The sequence below is a fragment of the Vipera ursinii genome (genome assembly GCF_947247035.1).
Source record: "Vipera ursinii genome assembly, chromosome: 4".
In the NCBI taxonomy this organism is placed as follows: domain Eukaryota; kingdom Metazoa; phylum Chordata; class Lepidosauria; order Squamata; family Viperidae; genus Vipera; species Vipera ursinii.
The window spans coordinates 118,701,110-118,720,740 of record NC_139514.1 but is presented as its reverse complement, the minus strand read 5'-3'; the positions used below and the strand labels follow the sequence as shown (position 1 = coordinate 118,720,740).

At 50.4% G+C, this 19,631-nt stretch overlaps 1 protein-coding gene across 1 annotated transcript; it reads right to left on the bottom strand.

The window, feature by feature from the left end:
* Positions 1 to 206: 206 nt before the first annotated feature.
* On the bottom strand, positions 207 to 19,346 carry TACC3 (transforming acidic coiled-coil containing protein 3). The gene is made up of 16 exons (XM_083361309.1): positions 19,238 to 19,346; positions 12,092 to 12,254; positions 11,304 to 11,389; positions 9,880 to 10,608; positions 8,731 to 8,815; positions 8,142 to 8,307; positions 7,071 to 7,117; positions 6,862 to 6,992; positions 5,339 to 5,429; positions 4,653 to 4,799; positions 3,878 to 3,954; positions 3,334 to 3,377; positions 2,592 to 2,752; positions 1,686 to 1,792; positions 1,466 to 1,586; positions 207 to 710 (listed from the first exon to the last, which is right to left on the bottom strand). The coding sequence occupies exons 2-16, from the start codon at positions 12,251 to 12,253 to the stop codon at positions 642 to 644; spliced, it is 2,223 nt and encodes a 740-aa protein (XP_083217435.1). The 5' UTR covers position 12,254; positions 19,238 to 19,346; the 3' UTR covers positions 207 to 641.
* Between the last annotated feature and the right edge of the window lie 285 nt (positions 19,347 to 19,631).

Here is a 19,631-nt window from a genome sequence, read left to right as displayed (position 1 = left end):
AACTTCGTAATATTGTCTCTCTTTGAAGAGACCTTAGACTTGGTTTCACTTTTGACCGAGCTGATACTTTGTAACCAATAAACATGTTCTTTGAGGAGATCACAAGCCTCCGAGTTCTGCTTTATTCGTCTTTGTCTACTGGAACCATGACGTAGGAATGATATTCAGCAGGCAGATAAAAATTGAGTTTTCTACTTGCATTAAATAGATATTATTTATTCATTTAGTTATAAAATATACAGCTTTATTTTAGAAACCAAAAAAGAGAGCGCTAAATGGCTCAACTAGAGACAGAATATTTTGCAGTTTCAACTTCTGCATGACAGTTAAGGATCAATTTCATAACATCAGAAGCAGAAGTCAAAAAAAATATAAGGAAGCAATAAAGGAGTTCAAGAATTCAGAAAATATCCTATCAAATATCAGTAGCTTAAAGACTGCAGAATAAATACAAAAATACACCAAAATCATTTTTACGCCTCTTCAATTGCTTTTTAGAAACAGCAACTGGGAGTAAACAGGAACTATTACATGTCATACAACATTAGTCAGGCTAGTGATACTAAAGCATAGAAAAACACTGAATAAATAATCGACCCCAAAATTGGAGAAGAGGAACAAAATGGGAGGAATGAAGAGATCTAGCACATTTTTTCCATCTTAGAGATCAGCTCCTCACAGATTTTTGTGAGTTCCTTATTTTCTTTTATCTGTTAAAGAAACAAGAATAAAGCATCATATGGTAAATGCTGCATAAATACAATTTAGGAAGAACTCATCACTACCATAAATACATTTATATTAACAGAGTTCTCCTTCATAGGAACATCTCTCTCTTTCCCCGTACGTGCATCTGTGGTGCTCAAGAGAGGTCTTTCTGGACCCTCCTCTCCCTTGGGTCTCTCCTCCGGATTCTAGAAATCCCACAGAGCATCTGGAGCCTGCTTGCCTCCAAAAGCCACACAAGAGGACTGTCGTGGGTAGCTCGCCACAAAACCCACTCTCACAACCAGGGAGAGGGGGCGGAAAGAGGCCAAAGGAACGCAAGAGGGAATGAGACAAATCCAGGACCCCAAGGTCATTGGCAGGGAAAGTCCGAGGTGGAAAGACCGGTTCCCCAAAAACAAAGCGATTGGCTAGAGTAATGGACAGCGGGAGGACAAATGGAGAAGGGAAAGTGTTCCCGTGCTGTTTGCCTGTGTGCGAAACCGCTTGGAACGGCCGTTTCCGCTTCTGCACCCCCAGGGCATCTTCAGTGAGAGGTTGCGCTCGTGGCCAAAAGATGCCCCGGCCGTTTCCTTTGCTGGCTTAGCCAGTGGGGCGGTTGCGGCAAGCACACTCGGGCCATGCCAGCAAAAAGGGCACGCTGTGTCCCCTGGGCCATACACCCGCCATTAGTGAAAGAAAGAAAGAAAAAGAAGAGCGTGGAAGAGCGTCTGGTCTTCTCGCCAGGAGCCGGACTGACCTTTTGCTCGATGCTGCTCTCCAGCGACTGGATCTTCATCTGTTCTTTGCGCAGGTTGGCATCGAGCGCAGCCACCTCCGACTGGGCTTTGCTCCTCACCTGGGCGATCTCCTCGTTTGCTCTGCGTGCAAGAAAAACGGCCCCATGGAAGGCTTTCTTCCCCCCCTCCCCAACTTGAAAGCAGCCTCAGCCCGTGGGGGGACCCTGACGCCCCACTCACTGGTCTATCTTTTCCTCCGCGTGAGCCTTCAGGGCTTGGTACCTCTGCTCCTCCTTCTTGATTCTTTCCAGGCAGTCCTCCACGCATTTCTTCAGAGTTTCTTCATTCTAGAGGAGGAGAACAGAAGTCCTCTGACTTCCCACCTTCCCTGCCCGTTTGCTTCTCCGACACAAAACCCCGGAAAACAATCCGCTTCCGAGTGGGAAGATGATACGCTTGTTCTTTTGGAGGAAAGATCAGTTTGAGTCCTTACATTCTGGCTCTACTCGTAAGTGCTTAAATTTCAAAATATAAAATAGAAGGTCCTTTCACCATGGCTAAACTACTGGTAATTAGATTCTTATGTGGATATTTAGAGTAGCATCTTTGGAGGCAAAAACTTTCTTTAGGCAAAACTGTTTTTCTCCAGTAGAGCAAACACAGGTAGCTGATCAGATGCAGAAACCGGAGTTTAAGATAAATGTTGGCTTAGTGATGCCATTCTCTTCTGACCAATTAGTGTAATTAACCAGGAGACAATACAGTTTCCATACGTACAGAAAGCAAACTCCTCTTTGAGAAAACAGAAACGGCACCCTCCGAGCAAAAATAATCAGCACAAAGAGCTATTAACAGCATTTAAAAAGGAACACGGCAAAGTGTTTTTGGGATCGATTTGCACTCCTTCAAAAACTCCAAATGTTTGAGAGATTTGTCACAACTGTAATTATTTATGCTGTATTAGCAATACAGGCACCTCTGTGCCGATTACAAAGATGCTCATTCAAGAAAAGGACATCCAAAGCTCCAAGCCTTCAAGCCAAACGCTTCTCACGGGGGTGTGGGGGGAACGTGTCTTGTCCAGTTGGGAGTTTAAGAAGAGTCAGAAGCAGCTCAGAGAAGAGCAGCTGAGAAAACAACGCTCACCTTTTGAAATCCTTCGATGGCCTCCTTTTGCTTTGTGAACCGGTTGAAGAACTCAGCGAAAGACGTTTCCAAGGCGTTCAGGTCAGAGACGGCCTGCTGTTTTTCATCCAAGGCTTTCTGAACTTCTTTCCTGGCAAGCTCCTTCTGCCTCCGATAGTCCTCTACGGAAATAAGTGGGCACAACGTGCTAGGATGGCGGTCCCCAAACTCTTGCAAACCAGCAGGCCGCACAAGCAGCGGGCAAGCGGACGAAGCTTTATCTGCACGTGCGTGGGATCTAGGTTCCGCGTGAAACCATTCCCCCCCCCCAAAATGGAAATATTGTCTTCCAGAAAACCGGTCCCTGGTGCCAGAAAGGTTGGGGACCGCCGTTCTAGGAGATGTGGAAAAAGCCAGGAAGGGGATCCCCGAAACCAAGACTCTACCTATTCAGTTATTGACCTTAAATCTAGAAATTTTGGGGAGGAGGATCTATCCCGGGGTCTGCGAACCTGAAGCCCTCCCACCGTCACTGAATTATGCCCCCAGCTTTCCTCAGCCCTGATCGTAATGACTTGGCGCTGCAAGGTGTGTAGCGTCACAACGCCTTCAACTGGCCATCTATTCCGTTTCCTAGTCAGCTGCAGATAAGGTAGCTTCGTGCATTCAGGTCTTGGACACAGAAAGCCAAGTCCAGAGGCAATTGTGGGGCACAGCTTCTCCCTCAGAAATAAATATTTACAAGCATGCAATCTGGACCTACCCGTCACATGTACCAGGATGTCCTCAAACTCGGCAACAATTTTTCTGAAAACAAAAGAGGAAAATTGTTTTAACCTGCCATCGGGACATTGATCGAATCTCGCACAGCTGAACAAATGCCTTTACTCTCCGAAGAGAGGGCTTCCTTTAACTTCCAGGCCCTACTGTTAAAAACTGGGCGACGGAGATCGATTCAAGGGAAGCTAAAAGAAGAACCACGTTTGCCCTCTCCAGAACAAAAGCTGCACAAGAGAGACAATTTGCAAAATGGACAGAGGAGAGGCATCGACAGCCTCGTCCGTTAGCGGGATGATCCACGGCACACGGGTGAGAGACGGAAAGCAAAGTCAGGGGGGGTTAAGGCACCAGACTAGAAACTGGGAGGTGGTGAGGTCTAGTTTCACCTTAGGCGTGAAAGCCGGCTGGGTGATTTCAGGCCAATCACCAGGAAACTGGGAGTTCTAGTCCTGCCTTAAGGCACAAAAGCCCATCATCTCTTGCCACATCATTACGGAGCGAATGTAACGTTTCCCGCTTCTACCTACTCCATTTCTTTCTTCTCCGCATAAATCTGGTCCCACTTCTTCTTCAATTCCAAGGTTTCCTGGTGCTTTTCCTGTACCTGAAACAGCAAAATCCCCCCAGCCCTTAGCAAGAAGAGGGGTGTTTTCAGATTTAGCGCAGAATGAAACAAACCTAGCTAAGCCCTAGGACTGCAGCCTCGAGACGTGCTTTTGTCACGGAAATTCTGCTGGGGAAACTTGATAAAACCGCCACGATATCAAAATCTACAAGACCCTGGAGTATATAAACGAGGGGGGGGGGGAATGGCAGCCATCGAATCGGCTGGCTTTGCAAAATGAGTAAGTGGAAGATGTTCTTTTCTCTTCTGTGTTTCCAGAAGAGTCCAGAACTTAGAGCAATGCCGCCTCCCAGACAAAGACAGAAGTGCGGGCATTTAACTGGAGCAGGCAATCCGTTTTCCCACTGGGACTGTTGTGGTGGGCCAAATCAACAGGGCCGTTGCTGCTGCTGTGGCCCCCACCAAGGGCTGGGGCAGGGACAGCCAAAGGGGGCGGGGGCTGGAATGCCCAGGCCTGCTCTAAAGCAGGGGAAGCACATGCTAAAGCTCTAAAGCACATGCTAGCTGGGGAATTCTGGGAGTTGAAGTCCACGCGTCTTAAAGTGGCAACGTTTGGAGACCCCTGGCCTAAGGATGTCCCCACCGAATGAACAGTATGCAGGTCAGAAAATAGAGCATTATTTTCGGGTAGAACGAGCACGGAGAGAGGTGCGACATAAAGGGTGGAGTTCTCTGACCTTGGCAGTGAGGCTCTGGATAGTAGCATCCCTCTCCAGCAGGGCCTTCCGCAAGACATATTCTGTGTCGGCGGCCGCTTCGGAAGGCTGGGCCCAGGAGAAGGAGGGCGCCTCCCGACTGGCGGAGAGCTGGGCCGGCGTCTTGGCCTACGTCAAGCAACAGAGCGCATGTCTCATTGAGGACACCTGCAGGGTAGGACTCGAGAAAAGCTGGTTTGCTTGATAGCATACGGGGAGCCCTCCGCTTACGACGGCTCACTTAGTGACCGTTGCAAGTCACAACGGCACTGGGAAAAAAGTGACCGATGACCTTGCAGCATCCCCAAGGTCAGACCCTTCACTGCCGACTTATCCTTAGGACGACTTCGGAGCCCCGCAATCCCCTTTTGCGACCTTCCGCAGGGATTCCCTTAACCAATGTGGCAAGAAAGGTCGCAAAATGGGGCAAACAGGAACGTTGAGCTGAGGACAACCTACAGTAACTCCAGTTCCTTACATCTTCATGCTTGGGAACAGTGGCTTGGTTGCCCTGAGCAGATCTAAAGGTGCTCCTGGCATCTTCCGTGGCCTGAAAAGGGAAGCCTGCAGGCCCAAACTTCATTTGTCAGCGATGGCTTGTCCTTTTAAATTTGCTTTGGCTTCCATTTTCGCAAACAAAGCACGAAAACTATCCGGATGGCACTTACCAGATCTGGAAAAATTTGGAAGTCGAGGTCCACCAGCTTTTCCTCCTGTCCAGGGGCTTTGGCTTCAGGGGAGGCAGTCTTGGTGGACGTCCTGCTTAGAAAGAAACAAGGGCAGAACTGTCCTAGATCAGGCCTTTTTTCTTACCCATTAGATTTAAAGTCCCACCACCTGCCTGTCTTCAGCTTGGCTCAGAGGTTAAACGGTTCAAAAGAAACAAACCCAGGGCAAGCCAACGGCACCCTGTTTCTTTATGCTGCCAAGGTTTTATAATCACATCAGTGGGGGCAAGTTCATCTTAGGATAGAATAGAGCTGGAAGGGACCTTCTAGTCCAGCCCCCAGCTCAAGCAGGAAAACCTACGCCATCTCAGACATGGGACGGTCTAGCCTCTTCTGAAAAACCTCCAGGGACGGAGCGCCCGCGATTTCTGGAGGCAAAGCTGTTCCACTGTACCAGTTTGAAGGGGGACCCGACTTAAAAGGGCCACTTCTGACCGCTTCTGTCAACTTCTCTCCTTAAACCTTCAATGCCACAGGCGGAAAACCTAACCAGAGTGCAGGGATGCCAGAAATGGAAAAACGACGGTGCACACGACAGGTAATCCTGCACTTAAATCATAACGTAGCCCGGAATTTCTTTCCTAAGTCATGATGGCCTTAAATTGGGGTACCCACCCAATCCTATGACCTTTTCGGCAGCGGTCATTAAATGAGTCAACGTATAGCAACGGGTGTATGAGTTGTCCATAATTCTTCTGCATTCTCTCCCTCGTGCACCTGGCCTTCGTCACGCTGGGCGGTGCTCTGTGGCCGAGATCGGGAAGCCAGCCAGCCAGCCAGACTGGTTTTAATACCTGGGCTCGTAACCCTCACTGGTGGTGGCTGAGCCTGGCATCCAACTTGCTGGTGTGGCTGCCGTTGAGCCACTGCAGGGGCTGCAGAGCAGAGCAGCTGAAGGGCCGATGACCGGAGGGTGGCAGCCGGAGCTCCCCACTTAGTCCCCCTTAATTTCCGTTGATTTTTGCCACCGTGTGCTCTAGATGTCCAGGTAGTCCCTGACTCGGAATAGCTCATTTAGTGACCATTCAAAGTTACAACGGCATTGAAAAAGGTGACCCAGGACCGTCTTTCACACTTACGACCCTTGCAGCATCCCTGTGGTCCCCAGCATCAGAATTCAAACTCTTGGCGACCGACTCACATTGATTGACGGTCGCAGTGTCCCTGGGTCACGCGAACCCCTTTTGCGACCTCCTGACAAGCACAGCCAATAAGGAAGCCAGATTCACTTAAGAACCGTGCTACTGACTCGACAAAGGCAATGGCTCACTCAAGGACTGTGGCGAGAAAAGTTGCAAAATGGGGCAAAACTCTACTTCACACACGTTTCCCTGAGCAACGTAGGTTTGGGGCTCGAGAGTTCCTGTACCTCCCAGGCAGCTTTGAAATGTAAACGTGGCGTTTAAAGCCGTCTGCAGGAGCTTCTAAACCCCCCCCCCTCTGCAAAAGGCAGGGATACCTACACGTTTTGTAGCGCTGCAGCCCCCGGAAAAGTTCCTCCGTCAGGACTGGGGCCTTTTTCCTTCGGGCTTTCACTGAGCAGAGGATCAAACTTCAAGTACAGGGACTGTTTTCTCCAAGCAGATTCCTTCAGCTGGAAGGAAGGAAGGAAGGCAGGCAGGCGTTGGCGAAGCCTCTTTTGTGCGGTCCCCTCACCCGTAACCTTACTTACCGAGGTCATTCCAAACTGCTCTAGGTAGTCTATTTGTGCTCCGAGAACTAGAAAGGAGGAGAAGACGCAAATAGCAATCACAAATTCATCGCAAAAGGAGTTACTGCTTTCAGAGTCCAACAAAAGGAAACCGTAACCCTGCAACGAACAGCCGGCCTTCCTCCGTCTTCCACTCCTTTCTCCAGCTGGCTGCTTTGCCAAAGCTTCCAACAAAAATAAAATAAAATAACTGATGCTAAAATAATTGCTAAGGTGGATTAAGGTGGTCCGTGTGCCTGGATCTGCGTGGAAGGATTCACGCCTTGTCGAGGCAACGTGCAGCCACCGCTCCTTCTCTCAACGAAGGAACTGCCCTTTCAGCCCAGTGAAACCGCCTGGAGTGATCGGTGCGGTTCTTATGTTTTTTCCTTCTGTTTCGAAACGGCGGGTTTATTTATTTATTTATTGGGACTTATATGCCGCCCTCTCTCCCGAAGGACTCAGGGTGGCTAACAACAATAATACAACGATACAAAAGTTAAAAAGAATTAAATTAACAGCCCCAATTAAAATTGAAGTTAAAAATTAAAAAACATTTTAAAAATCCCTGTCGTCAGTCCAGGTCAGCCTGATGGAAAAGAAGTGTTTTAAGGCTGCGGCGAAAGGACCGGAGATCCGGGGCCATCCGTAGCTCAGTGGGAAGCTGATTCCACCAAGCAGGTGCCCCCACAGAGAAGGCCCTCCCCCTGGGGGTCGCCAGCCGACATTGTCTAGCCGACGGCACCCTGAGGAGGCCCTCCCTGTGTGAGCGCACCGGGCTATGGGAGGCGTTCCCGGCAGCAGACGGTCCTGCAAGTATCCCGGGACGATGCCATGTAGGGCTTTAAAGGTAAGTACCAGCACCTTAAATCTCACCCGGAGGACAACCGGTAATAAACCTTCTGGTTTATTAGCCAGGTTACTATTATCTACAAGGTCTCGGGGTGCTCTGTATAAATGTTCCAAGCTTCTTTTAGACACGACGCACAAAAAACCGACAGGGGCAGGTGACTTGTCACTGAAGTTTGCTCATGCTGACTTGGACTGAGCTACCTTCCAGGGGTGATCTGAATTCTTCATTTTCTGTAAACGTCAGGTCACTTTCGCTCTCCGTTTCTGCCCTTCCCCCGGGCACCAGATGATCGCCTGCAGGCAGCTGCCCGTTCAGAGGCCCGCTTCCTTGGTCCGAGGCCTCGGATAAGGGGGCTTCTGTCTTCACCTAAGCAAAGAATATTGGGGTTGGGAGTGGGGAGAAACATTTCAGCAGGCAGGGCATTTAGTTCGAATCGCACGCATGGCTAGACTTCTCCCTTTCGTTCTGCCGAGCAGGGCGGCTAGGACAATGGCCGGTTATTTCCCTGCAGGGGAAAGCCGTGGCCAGCAGATTTTCCCACCAGAGGTCCCGCCCTGCTGGTCTCCTTTTGCTAATCCCAGAGACCGGCCCCGGCTTTCCCTGAAATCGGCCAGAGAAGCAAAGACTCAAACCCCGCTTTGCTGTGGAGAACGTGTCACGTAACCTGAATCGGACGGACCGTTTTGCCGGGAGCCCAGGGCGGAGGTGGTGCTCTCTGCCAGGCCCTCCGGAGCACAGCCGTTCTCTCTCGGCATAAACACAATTAGGAACTTGGGGATAATACAATACCAGGGTCTCCTCTGAAGGTTCGGCTCCAGCATCGTTTTCGGCCACAGTCTGGCTGTTAGTTAAATTCCGATCATCAGTCTCTTTCCTATACAACGCAGAGGGCTGATATCAGAACAGCTGAGAGCAACGGCGCCTGATATTTTATTCCGTTTCTCTAGCTGCCTAACTCAACCGAGGGACTCTAGGCGGCTCACAGCTCTTTTCTGCTTTTTAAGTAAGTCATCTGCAATTCAACACCTCTGTTGTTCTCCAGCTTTTTTCTCTGTATGGTGCTGCTATTTACAATGTGAGGTTTTGGGGGGAAATGTTGCTTTTTCAGCTCTCTGGTGGTACAAATTCCCAGCATGCCCCTAAGGCTCAGGATCAGTTTCAAGTATTCTGAGCTCAAATATGTCAGAGCATTTTATTCAAATAAAGCCTCTGATCAATTTTTTTTCTTCCAAAAAATTAGATAGCAGGCAGCAACATCATCACTAGCACTGATGGGGTTACCTAGTTTGGCTAATGAAACGTCTGCAAGAAAATAAGCAAGCTCAGAGAGCGCCAAGGACCCCTCAGGCAATGCTCTGAAAGTACTATCAATTGATCTACTTTTGTGGTGATGAAATACAAACGAGGGAGCAGAGGCTTAATTATTTCCCGTGGTAGAACACACAAAAAACATCCTAGTTTGTATTCAGTCAGAATTCAAACTAATCAAAATGCTTCAACAGACTAAAATTTTCCGTGTGGAGATGTTTCTTTTCCAGCTCAAAAAAATAAAAACTGGTTTGTAATATTGATAAAACAGGTTTATTCCTAAAACTGGATGAAATCTATTCATAAGGAAGTTAAGCAAAACTTTAGGCTGGCTAAAAGAACTGGTTATTGAGCTAAGTTCAATACATCCCAGAACAATTGACTAGATGCACTACATTTCATTTGCACCCACGTGTAAATTTCTGGCCTTCACGGACTACAGATTTCCCACCAATACACACTACGGTGTTTCTCAACCGTGGCAACTTTGAAGATGGGCGGACTTCAGCTCCCAGAATTCCTCAGCTGGCATGTTGAAGATCACCCATTTAAAGCTGCCAAGGTTGAGTCACACTGGCCTGCTAGATTTCAAGGGGAAGATTTCTCCAGATGCAGTCACAGAACACTCACGGGCTGCTGTGGATTAATTCCAGAGTCTCAAGCGTCTCCGGCCCTTTCTCTTCCTGCGTTTGCAGAGCGTCTGCTTCATCTTTCGGGACATCAGATTTCTCTGTCCCGGGAGAACAACATTCGGGGGCTGGAATGTTGGCCTCACATCCCAAAGCGCCCAAGTCAGAATTAAAGTCAATGAAGTCAGAGAGTTTGGAGGCACAGCTTTTACTCATTTCAGTGCTAGTCTCATCCTTTTCAATGTTCTTTATTTCGCCACTGTTTAAATTTTCAAAGCTGCCTAATTTTTGAACGTGCTGCAGGCGAGAATGTTCCAAGTACAATATCGGTAGGGGCTCAGGGTTGCAAGTTCTGCTAGAAACAAGGTTTGGGGCACGGCGGCCACTTAGAACTGGCTCGGGGACATCGTCGTTGTGCAGTGATGAGTCCAGGGAGAAAGGATTCCTGGTTGTGCAGCCCGCCCCCTCGGATGGAGCGTTTTCAGGAACACTCTGAGGGAAGGAAAACGAAGCACGGGAAATTTCAGCTCCAGTAAAATCACCCAGAAGGGAGAGTTTCTGGCCGTTAGAGAATTTCAGGAGGCTGCCTGAGCAATTAAATGGCTCAAGGTCACTGGCAGGAGACGGGAAGGTCAGACTGCCCAAGAAATCAGGAGTCAGGAGCTCTCCTTCTGTTTGCGCTTTCTTTTTCCCTGAAGTAACCGCTGGGCTCACTGTGGGTTGACTCCTGCTGGAAAGAGAGATGGCATTCATTTTAGAGGACACTGAAATCGAATGAAAGGCTTCTGCCTGGCACTCAGGGAGACCAAGGAGAAGAGGCTGTAATTCATGGGGCCCGTGGTTCACTGACCAGGACATCTGCCTCCCACTTCTGAGTCTGTTGTGAAACAGTCTTTTTGTTCCCTTGGATGTTTTGGTTATACTCTTTGGAACGCCTATAGCTGACCTAAACTCAGTGGGAATAATTTGGAAATAAATATTGAATGAAGCACCTGCAAGAAAACAATCAACCTCATAGAGCAGTAGACTTCAGCTCCTAGAATTCTGAGAGTTAAAATCCAGAAATTATGCCATTTCTGAATCTGGTGCAGTTTTCAAAACAGGATCATCATATTTCCACCCCCCGCCCAATGTAGCCCATTAAAGAGAAGTCGAGAAGCATCAAAATGTTTGACCGCTGAAGTTCCAGACGAAGGCAACCATCCTTTCCAGATCCAAAGGCAAAGAAGAGTCACCAGCGCAAGGCCCCATTTCTCTGCATAAGCTTCCAAGGGACAAAAGTGCCCATTTCTACAGGAAAGAATCTCTTCCTTGCTTGCAAGGATGAAAGCTGCAAGGGAATGGCCTGCTTTTGGAACAAAAGGCCGCCTTGCCACTTTACTGGTCTAAATTCTCCAAACACACATTAAAGAAGTGATCACTCACGGAGCAGCGGACGTAGTCGAGAGAAGATTATCTTGAGTCAGGATCTTGCGAGTCTGAGGATCCCGCAGTGGCGTTTGGAAAGTTACCTGCAAAGGGGTGTGTGTGTGTGTGAAAGACCTTGATCAGAACGCCAGGGAAAAAAACTTACAACTGCAAATGTATTAATATGCCGCTATTCCATTGCTAACAGAGACACAAAAAACAGGAGGCAAAAAATAGTTCTGTTAAAAGTTCCAGCAATTAAAAAACAATTCAGAAAGCTTAGAAAAAAAACAGAGCTAAAGTAAAAACTAGCAACAAATAAATATCTGCATCCCTAGGTCTTCCACAGAGTGCAGCGGCTGTGCTAGCACAACAGTTAGAGCCAGTCGGCCTAATGACTAAGGCACCAGGCTAGAAAGTGGGAGTCCGTGAGTTTACGTCCCGTGTGAGGCATGAAAGCAAGCTGGGTGATTTGGGGCCGATCCCTCTCTCATCAGCCCAACCCATCTCAAGGTTGCTGTGTGGAAAATAGGAGGAGGGCGTGTCAGAGATGTTTACCGTCTATTTGCAAAAACAATAAAAGTGGGATACAAAGAAACAAAAATAATAATAAAAAACGTGCTGAAATACAAACTATCCAAGCCTCCTTGTGTCTTTTGCAAACCCCAGCTAGCGAGTTCTTCCAAAGTCATCCTCGGCTGAATCTTCTGGGCTACGGTGTTCTGTCCCCTGGACTTCGAAACCGACAGTGCCCTTTCCCCTACCGCCTCTGGCATGAAATGGCTGCGCTAGGCATCGGCACGTACCTTCATAGGCTTCACTATCCCCCTTGGCGGCACATTTTCTTTCTGCGACAGCCGAAGGATGGAAGTCCTGCTCGTGGTCTCTGCAGGTGTCGAAGGCATTGCGTGGTTTTCGGCCGCTAGGTCGTCACCGACATTTTCTCCATTTAAAGACTGCAGACTCATCCTAAAAGGGAAAGCATTATCTGGGAATTTTGCTTCGAGATAGCAGATGGATTCCAGATCCCAAAACTCATAATTCTGTCCAGGGTGGCAGCACCGGAATGCACCAACTCCCGAAGACAGCTTCCTCACTCCTTTCCATTAAGCCACCGCTGGCAGCAGCTTCAAAACAGAACCCAGGAGTAGGAATGAAAAACCCGCCTCCCCTCCCGATTTGCAAAAAGGACAGCATTAAATAAGCCTTCCCCATCAGCGGCCACGACAGCGCAATTCAGCAAAGGCTCCATACTTCTTTAAAACACAAAACTGAAAATAACTAATTCTAGCTTGGCCCAGACCATTTTCCTAAGCGTATTCTCTTGGAGAATACGCTCTGTGGTCAGGAAGAAAATTACTTGCAACAAACAATACTCCCTTTCTACCACCCTGTAATCCAGGGATCTTCAAACTTGGCCCTTTTGTGACTCGTGGACTTCAACTCCCAGAATCCCTCAGCCAGCCATGCTGGCTCAGGAATTCTGGGAGTTGAAGTCCAAAAGTCATGAAGGGACCACAGTTCCCCCATGCTGGCTCTGGAATTCTGGGAGTTGAAATCCACGAGTCATGAAGGGACCATAGTTCCCCCATGCTGGCTCTGGAATTCTGGGAGTTGAAGTCCACGAGTCATGAAGGGACCATAGTTCCCCCATGCTGGCTCTGGAATTCTGGGAGTTGAAGTCCAAAAGTCATGAAGGGACCACAGTTCCCCCATGCTGGCTCAGGAATTCTGGGAGTTAAGTCCAAAAGTCATGAAGGGACCACAGTTCCCCCATGCTGGCTCAGGAATTCTGGGAGTTGAAGTCCAAAAGTCATGAAGGGACCACAGTTCCCCCATGCTGGCTCTGGAATTCTGGGAGTTGAAGTCCAAAAGTCATGAAGGGACCATAGTTCCCCCATGCTGGCTCTGGAATTCTGGGCGTTGAAGTCCAAAAGTCATGAAGGGACCACAGTTCCCCCATGCTGGCTCTGGAATTCTGGGAGTTGAAATCCACGAGTCATGAAGGGACCACAGTTCCCCCATGCTGGCTCTGGAATTCTGGGAGTTGAAGTCCACGAGTCATGAAGGGACCATAGTTCCCCCATGCTGGCTCTGGAATTCTGGGAGTTGAAGTCCAAAAGTCATGAAGGGACCACAGTTCCCCCATGCTGGCTCAGGAATTCTGGGAGTTAAGTCCAAAAGTCATGAAGGGACCACAGTTCCCCCATGCTGGCTCAGGAATTCTGGGAGTTGAAGTCCAAAAGTCATGAAGGGACCATAGTTCCCCCATGCTGGCTCTGGAATTCTGGGCGTTGAAGTCCAAAAGTCATGAAGGGACCACAGTTCCCCCATGCTGGCTCTGGAATTCTGGGAGTTGAAATCCACGAGTCATGAAGGGACCATAGTTCCCCCATGCTGGCTCTGGAATTCTGGGAGTTGAAGTCCAAAAGTCATGAAGGGACCATAGTTCCCCCATGCTGGCTCTGGAATTCTGGGAGTTGAAGTCCAAAAGTCATGAAGGGACCATAGTTCCCCCATGCTGGCTCTGGAATTCTGGGAGTTGAAGTCCAAAAGTCATGAAGGGACCACAGTTCCCCCATGCTGGCTCTGGAATTCTGGGAGTTGAAGTCCAAAAGTCATGAAGGGACCACAGTTCCCCCATGCTGGCTCAGGAATTCTGGGAGTTGAAGTCCAAAAGTCATGAAGGGACCACAGTTCCCCTACGCTGGCTCAGGAATTCTGGGAGTTAAGTCCAAAAGTCATGAAGGGACCACAGTTCCCCCATGCTGGCTCAGGAATTCTGGGAGTTGAAGTCCAAAAGTCATGAAGGGACCACAGTTCCCCCATGCTGGCTCAGGAATTCTGGGAGTTGAAGTCCAAAAGTCATGAAGGGACCACAGTTCCCCCATGCTGGCTCTGGAATTCTGGGAGTTGAAATCCACGAGTCATGAAGGGACCATAGTTCCCCCATGCTGGCTCTGGAATTCTGGGAGTTGAAGTCCAAAAGTCATGAAGGGACCACAGTTCCCCCATGCTGGCTCTGGAATTCTGGGAGTTGAAGTCCAAAAGTCATGAAGGGACCACAGTTCCCCCATGCTGGCTCAGGAATTCTGGGAGTTGAAGTCCAAAAGTCATGAAGGGACCACAGTTCCCCCATGCTGGCTCAGGAATTCTGGGCGTTGAAGTCCAAAAGTCATGAAGGGACCACAGTTCCCCCATGCTGGCTCAGGAATTCTGGGAGTTGAAGTCCAAAAGTCATGAAGGGACCACAGTTCCCCTACGCTGGCTCAGGAATTCTGGGAGTTAAGTCCAAAAGTCATGAAGGGACCACAGTTCCCCCATGCTGGCTCAGGAATTCTGGGAGTTGAAGTCCAAAAGTCATGAAGGGACCACAGTTCCCCCATGCTGGCTCAGGAATTCTGGGAGTTGAAGTCCAAAAGTCATGAAGGGACCACAGTTCCCCCATGCTGGCTCTGGAATTCTGGGAGTTGAAATCCACGAGTCATGAAGGGACCATAGTTCCCCCATGCTGGCTCTGGAATTCTGGGAGTTGAAGTCCAAAAGTCATGAAGGGACCACAGTTCCCCCATGCTGGCTCTGGAATTCTGGGAGTTGAAGTCCAAAAGTCATGAAGGGACCACAGTTCCCCCATGCTGGCTCAGGAATTCTGGGAGTTGAAGTCCAAAAGTCATGAAGGGACCACAGTTCCCCCATGCTGGCTCAGGAATTCTGGGAGTTGAAGTCCAAAAGTCATGAAGGGACCACAGTTCCCCCATGCTGGCTCAGGAATTCTGGGAGTTGAAGTCCAAAAGTCATGAAGGGACCACAGTTCCCCTACGCTGGCTCAGGAATTCTGGGAGTTAAGTCCAAAAGTCATGAAGGGACCACAGTTCCCCCATGCTGGCTCTGGAATTCTGGGAGTTGAAGTCCAAAAGTCATGAAGGGACCACAGTTCCCCCATGCTGGCTCTGGAATTCTGGGAGTTGAAGTCCAAAAGTCATGAAGGGACCACAGTTCCCCCATGCTGGCTCTGGAATTCTGGGCGTTGAAGTCCAAAAGTCATGAAGGGACCACAGTTCCCCTACGCTGGCTCAGGAATTCTGGGCGTTGAAGTCCAAAAGTCATGAAGGGACCACAGTTCCCCCATGCTGGCTCAGGAATTCTGGGAGTTGAAGTCCAAAAGTCATGAAGGGACCACAGTTCCCCCATGCTGGCTCTGGAATTCTGGGCGTTGAAGTCCAAAAGTCATGAAGGGACCACAGTTCCCCTACGCTGGCTCAGGAATTCTGGGCGTTGAAGTCCAAAAGTCATGAAGGGACCACAGTTCCCCCATGCTGGCTCAGGAATTCTGGGAGTTGAAGTCCAAAAGTCATGAAGGGACCACAGTTCCCCCATGCTGGCTCTGGAATTCTGGGCGTTGAAGTCCAAAAGTCATGAAGGGACCACAGTTCCCCCATGCTGGCTCAGGAATTCTGGGAGTTGAAGTCCAAAAGTCATGAAGGGACCACAGTTCCCCTACGCTGGCTCAGGAATTCTGGGCGTTGAAGTCCAAAAGTCATGAAGGGACCACAGTTCCCCTACGCTGGCTCAGGAATTCTGGGCGTTGAAGTCCAAAAGTCATGAAGGGACCACAGTTCCCCCATGCTGGCTCAGGAATTCTGGGAGTTGAAGTCCAAAAGTCATGAAGGGACCACAGTTCCCCCATGCTGGCTCTGGAATTCTGGGCGTTGAAGTCCAAAAGTCATGAAGGGACCACAGTTCCCCTACGCTGGCTCAGGAATTCTGGGCGTTGAAGTCCAAAAGTCATGAAGGGACCACAGTTCCCCTACGCTGGCTCAGGAATTCTGGGAGTTGAAGTCCAAAAGTCATGAAGGGACCACAGTTCCCCCACGCTGGCTCAGGAATTCTGGGAGTTGAAGTCCAAAAGTCATGAAGGGACCACAGTTCCCCCATGCTGGCTCTGGAATTCTGGGCGTTGAAGTCCAAAAGTCATGAAGGGACCACAGTTCCCCCATGCTGGCTCAGGAATTCTGGGAGTTGAAGTCCAAAAGTCATGAAGGGACCACAGTTCCCCTACGCTGGCTCAGGAATTCTGGGCGTTGAAGTCCAAAAGTCATGAAGGGACCACAGTTCCCCTACGCTGGCTCAGGAATTCTGGGCGTTGAAGTCCAAAAGTCATGAAGGGACCACAGTTCCCCTACGCTGGCTCAGGAATTCTGGGCGTTGAAGTCCAAAAGTCATGAAGGGACCACAGTTCCCCCATGCTGGCTCAGGAATTCTGGGAGTTGAAGTCCAAAAGTCATGAAGGGACCACAGTTCCCCCATGCTGGCTCTGGAATTCTGGGCGTTGAAGTCCAAAAGTCATGAAGGGACCACAGTTCCCCTACGCTGGCTCAGGAATTCTGGGCGTTGAAGTCCAAAAGTCATGAAGGGACCACAGTTCCCCCATGCTGGCTCAGGAATTCTGGGCGTTGAAGTCCAAAAGTCATGAAGGGACCACAGTTCCCCCATGCTGGCTCAGGAATTCTGGGAGTTGAAGTCCAAAAGTCATGAAGGGACCACAGTTCCCCCACGCTGGCTCAGGAATTCTGGGAGTTGAAGTCCAAAAGTCATGAAGGGACCACAGTTCCCCCATGCTGGCTCTGGAATTCTGGGCGTTGAAGTCCAAAAGTCATGAAGGGACCACAGTTCCCCCATGCTGGCTCTGGAATTCTGGGAGTTGAAGTCCAAAAGTCATGAAGGGACCACAGTTCCCCTACGCTGGCTCAGGAATTCTGGGCGTTGAAGTCCAAAAGTCATGAAGGGACCACAGTTCCCCTACGCTGGCTCAGGAATTCTGGGCGTTGAAGTCCAAAAGTCATGAAGGGACCACAGTTCCCCTACGCTGGCTCAGGAATTCTGGGCGTTGAAGTCCAAAAGTCATGAAGGGACCACAGTTCCCCCATGCTGGCTCAGGAATTCTGGGAGTTGAAGTCCAAAAGTCATGAAGGGACCACAGTTCCCCCATGCTGGCTCTGGAATTCTGGGCGTTGAAGTCCAAAAGTCATGAAGGGACCACAGTTCCCCTACGCTGGCTCAGGAATTCTGGGCGTTGAAGTCCAAAAGTCATGAAGGGACCACAGTTCCCCCATGCTGGCTCAGGAATTCTGGGCGTTGAAGTCCAAAAGTCATGAAGGGACCACAGTTCCCCCATGCTGGCTCAGGAATTCTGGGAGTTGAAGTCCAAAAGTCATGAAGGGACCACAGTTCCCCCACGCTGGCTCATGAATTCTGGGAGTTGAAGTCCAAAAGTCATGAAGGGACCACAGTTCCCCCATGCTGGCTCTGGAATTCTGGGCGTTGAAGTCCAAAAGTCATGAAGGGACCACAGTTCCCCCATGCTGGCTCAGGAATTCTGGGAGTTGAAGTCCAAAAGTCATGAAGGGACCACAGTTCCCCTACGCTGGCTCAGGAATTCTGGGCGTTGAAGTCCAAAAGTCATGAAGGGACCACAGTTCCCCTACGCTGGCTCAGGAATTCTGGGCGTTGAAGTCCAAAAGTCATGAAGGGACCACAGTTCCCCTACGCTGGCTCAGGAATTCTGGGCGTTGAAGTCCAAAAGTCATGAAGGGACCACAGTTCCCCCATGCTGGCTCAGGAATTCTGGGAGTTGAAGTCCAAAAGTCATGAAGGGACCACAGTTCCCCCATGCTGGCTCTGGAATTCTGGGCGTTGAAGTCCAAAAGTCATGAAGGGACCACAGTTCCCCTACGCTGGCTCAGGAATTCTGGGCGTTGAAGTCCAAAAGTCATGAAGGGACCACAGTTCCCCCATGCTGGCTCAGGAATTCTGGGCGTTGAAGTCCAAAAGTCATGAAGGGACCACAGTTCCCCCATGCTGGCTCAGGAATTCTGGGAGTTGAAGTCCAAAAGTCATGAAGGGACCACAGTTCCCCTACGCTGGCTCAGGAATTCTGGGAGTTGAAGTCCAAAAGTCATGAAGGGACCACAGTTCCCCCACGCTGGCTCAGGAATTCTGGGAGTTAAGTCCAAAAGTCATGAAGGGACCACAGTTCCCCCACGCTGGCTCTGGAATTCTGGGAGTTGAAGTCCAAAAGTCATGAAGGGACCACAGTTCCCCCATGCTGGCTCAGGAATTCTGGGCGTTGAAGTCCAAAAGTCATGAAGGGACCACAGTTCCCCCATGCTGGCTCAGGAATTCTGGGAGTTGAAGTCCAAAAGTCATGAAGGGACCACAGTTCCCCCACGCTGGCTCAGGAATTCTGGGAGTTGAAGTCCAAAAGTCATGAAGGGACCACAGTTCCCCCACGCTGGCTCAGGAATTCTGGGAGTTAAGTCCAAAAGTCATGAAGGGACCACAGTTCCCCCACGCTGGCTCTGGAATTCTGGGAGTTGAAGTCCACGAGTCATAAAAGAGCCGAGGTTGCCCACCCCTGGCCTAGCCGACGGCACCCTGAGGAGGCCCTCTCTGTGCGAGCGCACCGGGCGATGGGAAGTCGTTCCCGGCAGCAGACGGTCCTGCAAGTATCCCGGGCCTAGGCCATGGAGGGCTTTAACGGTAAGTACCAATAAATTTAAATTTACCAGTAAATCACGTGACCCCGGGGATGCCGCAACGGTCGCAGGCGTGAAAAACGCCCACCAGTCCCTTTTTTTTCCCCAGTGCCCTTGTCACTTCAAACGGTCACTAAACAGACCGTTGTAAGTCGAGGAGGCCCGCGTTTCTAAACCATTTGCAGAACGGGCTCGGTCAGGCGGCGGCCTCCTGGCTGCCCTATTCAGGAGGGCAAAGATTCACGCAGAGGTTCCCACCACCCGCCGCCTTCCCAAGGGCCCGGTCCCGTTTGCTAGGAGCCGGCGGGACGGACGCGGGACAGACAGCCGGGGTCAAGGGCTGCCTCCACACGACCCCCGCTCGACACGCGAGCCCCGTTTCCGCCGTTCGCACGAGACGCCGCGCCGCAAACTCACCTCAGGAACCGGGCTCGGAGCCCTCCACCACCACCACTCAGCCGGGAGCGAGGACGCGGAGACGGAATCCCACCCGAGGAAGGGGTTAAAGACGCGGGAGTCAGCGCAGACCCTTCGCCGCCGTCCGAAAGCCGCTGCACGAGCCGGCCCCTCAACGGCAGCTCCCTTTTCAAATTTGAACGACGCCGCTTCTCCGCCAATGGCGAGCCTGGAACCGACTGACGTCACGGACGAGTCGCCGGGGCGGGGAGCCGCTCGGGGGCCCGCGCATGCGCTAGCCGACGCCCGCGGAAAACCTCCCGGAGGAGGGAGGAGCCTTGCCAGGGAGGCGTGGCCCGCCGGAAGCAGCGGGCGACAATTGAACAGCTGCTTTGATGTTGCGCGCTTGTCCAGA

Excerpts from the sequence above, each read along its gene's own strand:
- TACC3 (XM_083361309.1), bottom strand. The coding sequence starts at position 12,253 with ATGAGTCTGCAGTCTTTAAATGGAGAAAATGTCGGTGACGACCTAGCG. Across the intron at positions 7,118-8,141 it reads ATTCAGATCACCCCTGGAAG|TTCTCGGAGCACAAATAGAC; the intron begins GTAGCTCAGTCC and ends CCTCCTTTCTAG. Across the intron at positions 3,378-3,877 it reads GCGGAGAAGAAAGAAATGGA|AAAAATTGTTGCCGAGTTTG; the intron begins GTAGGTAGAAGC and ends TTTTGTTTTCAG.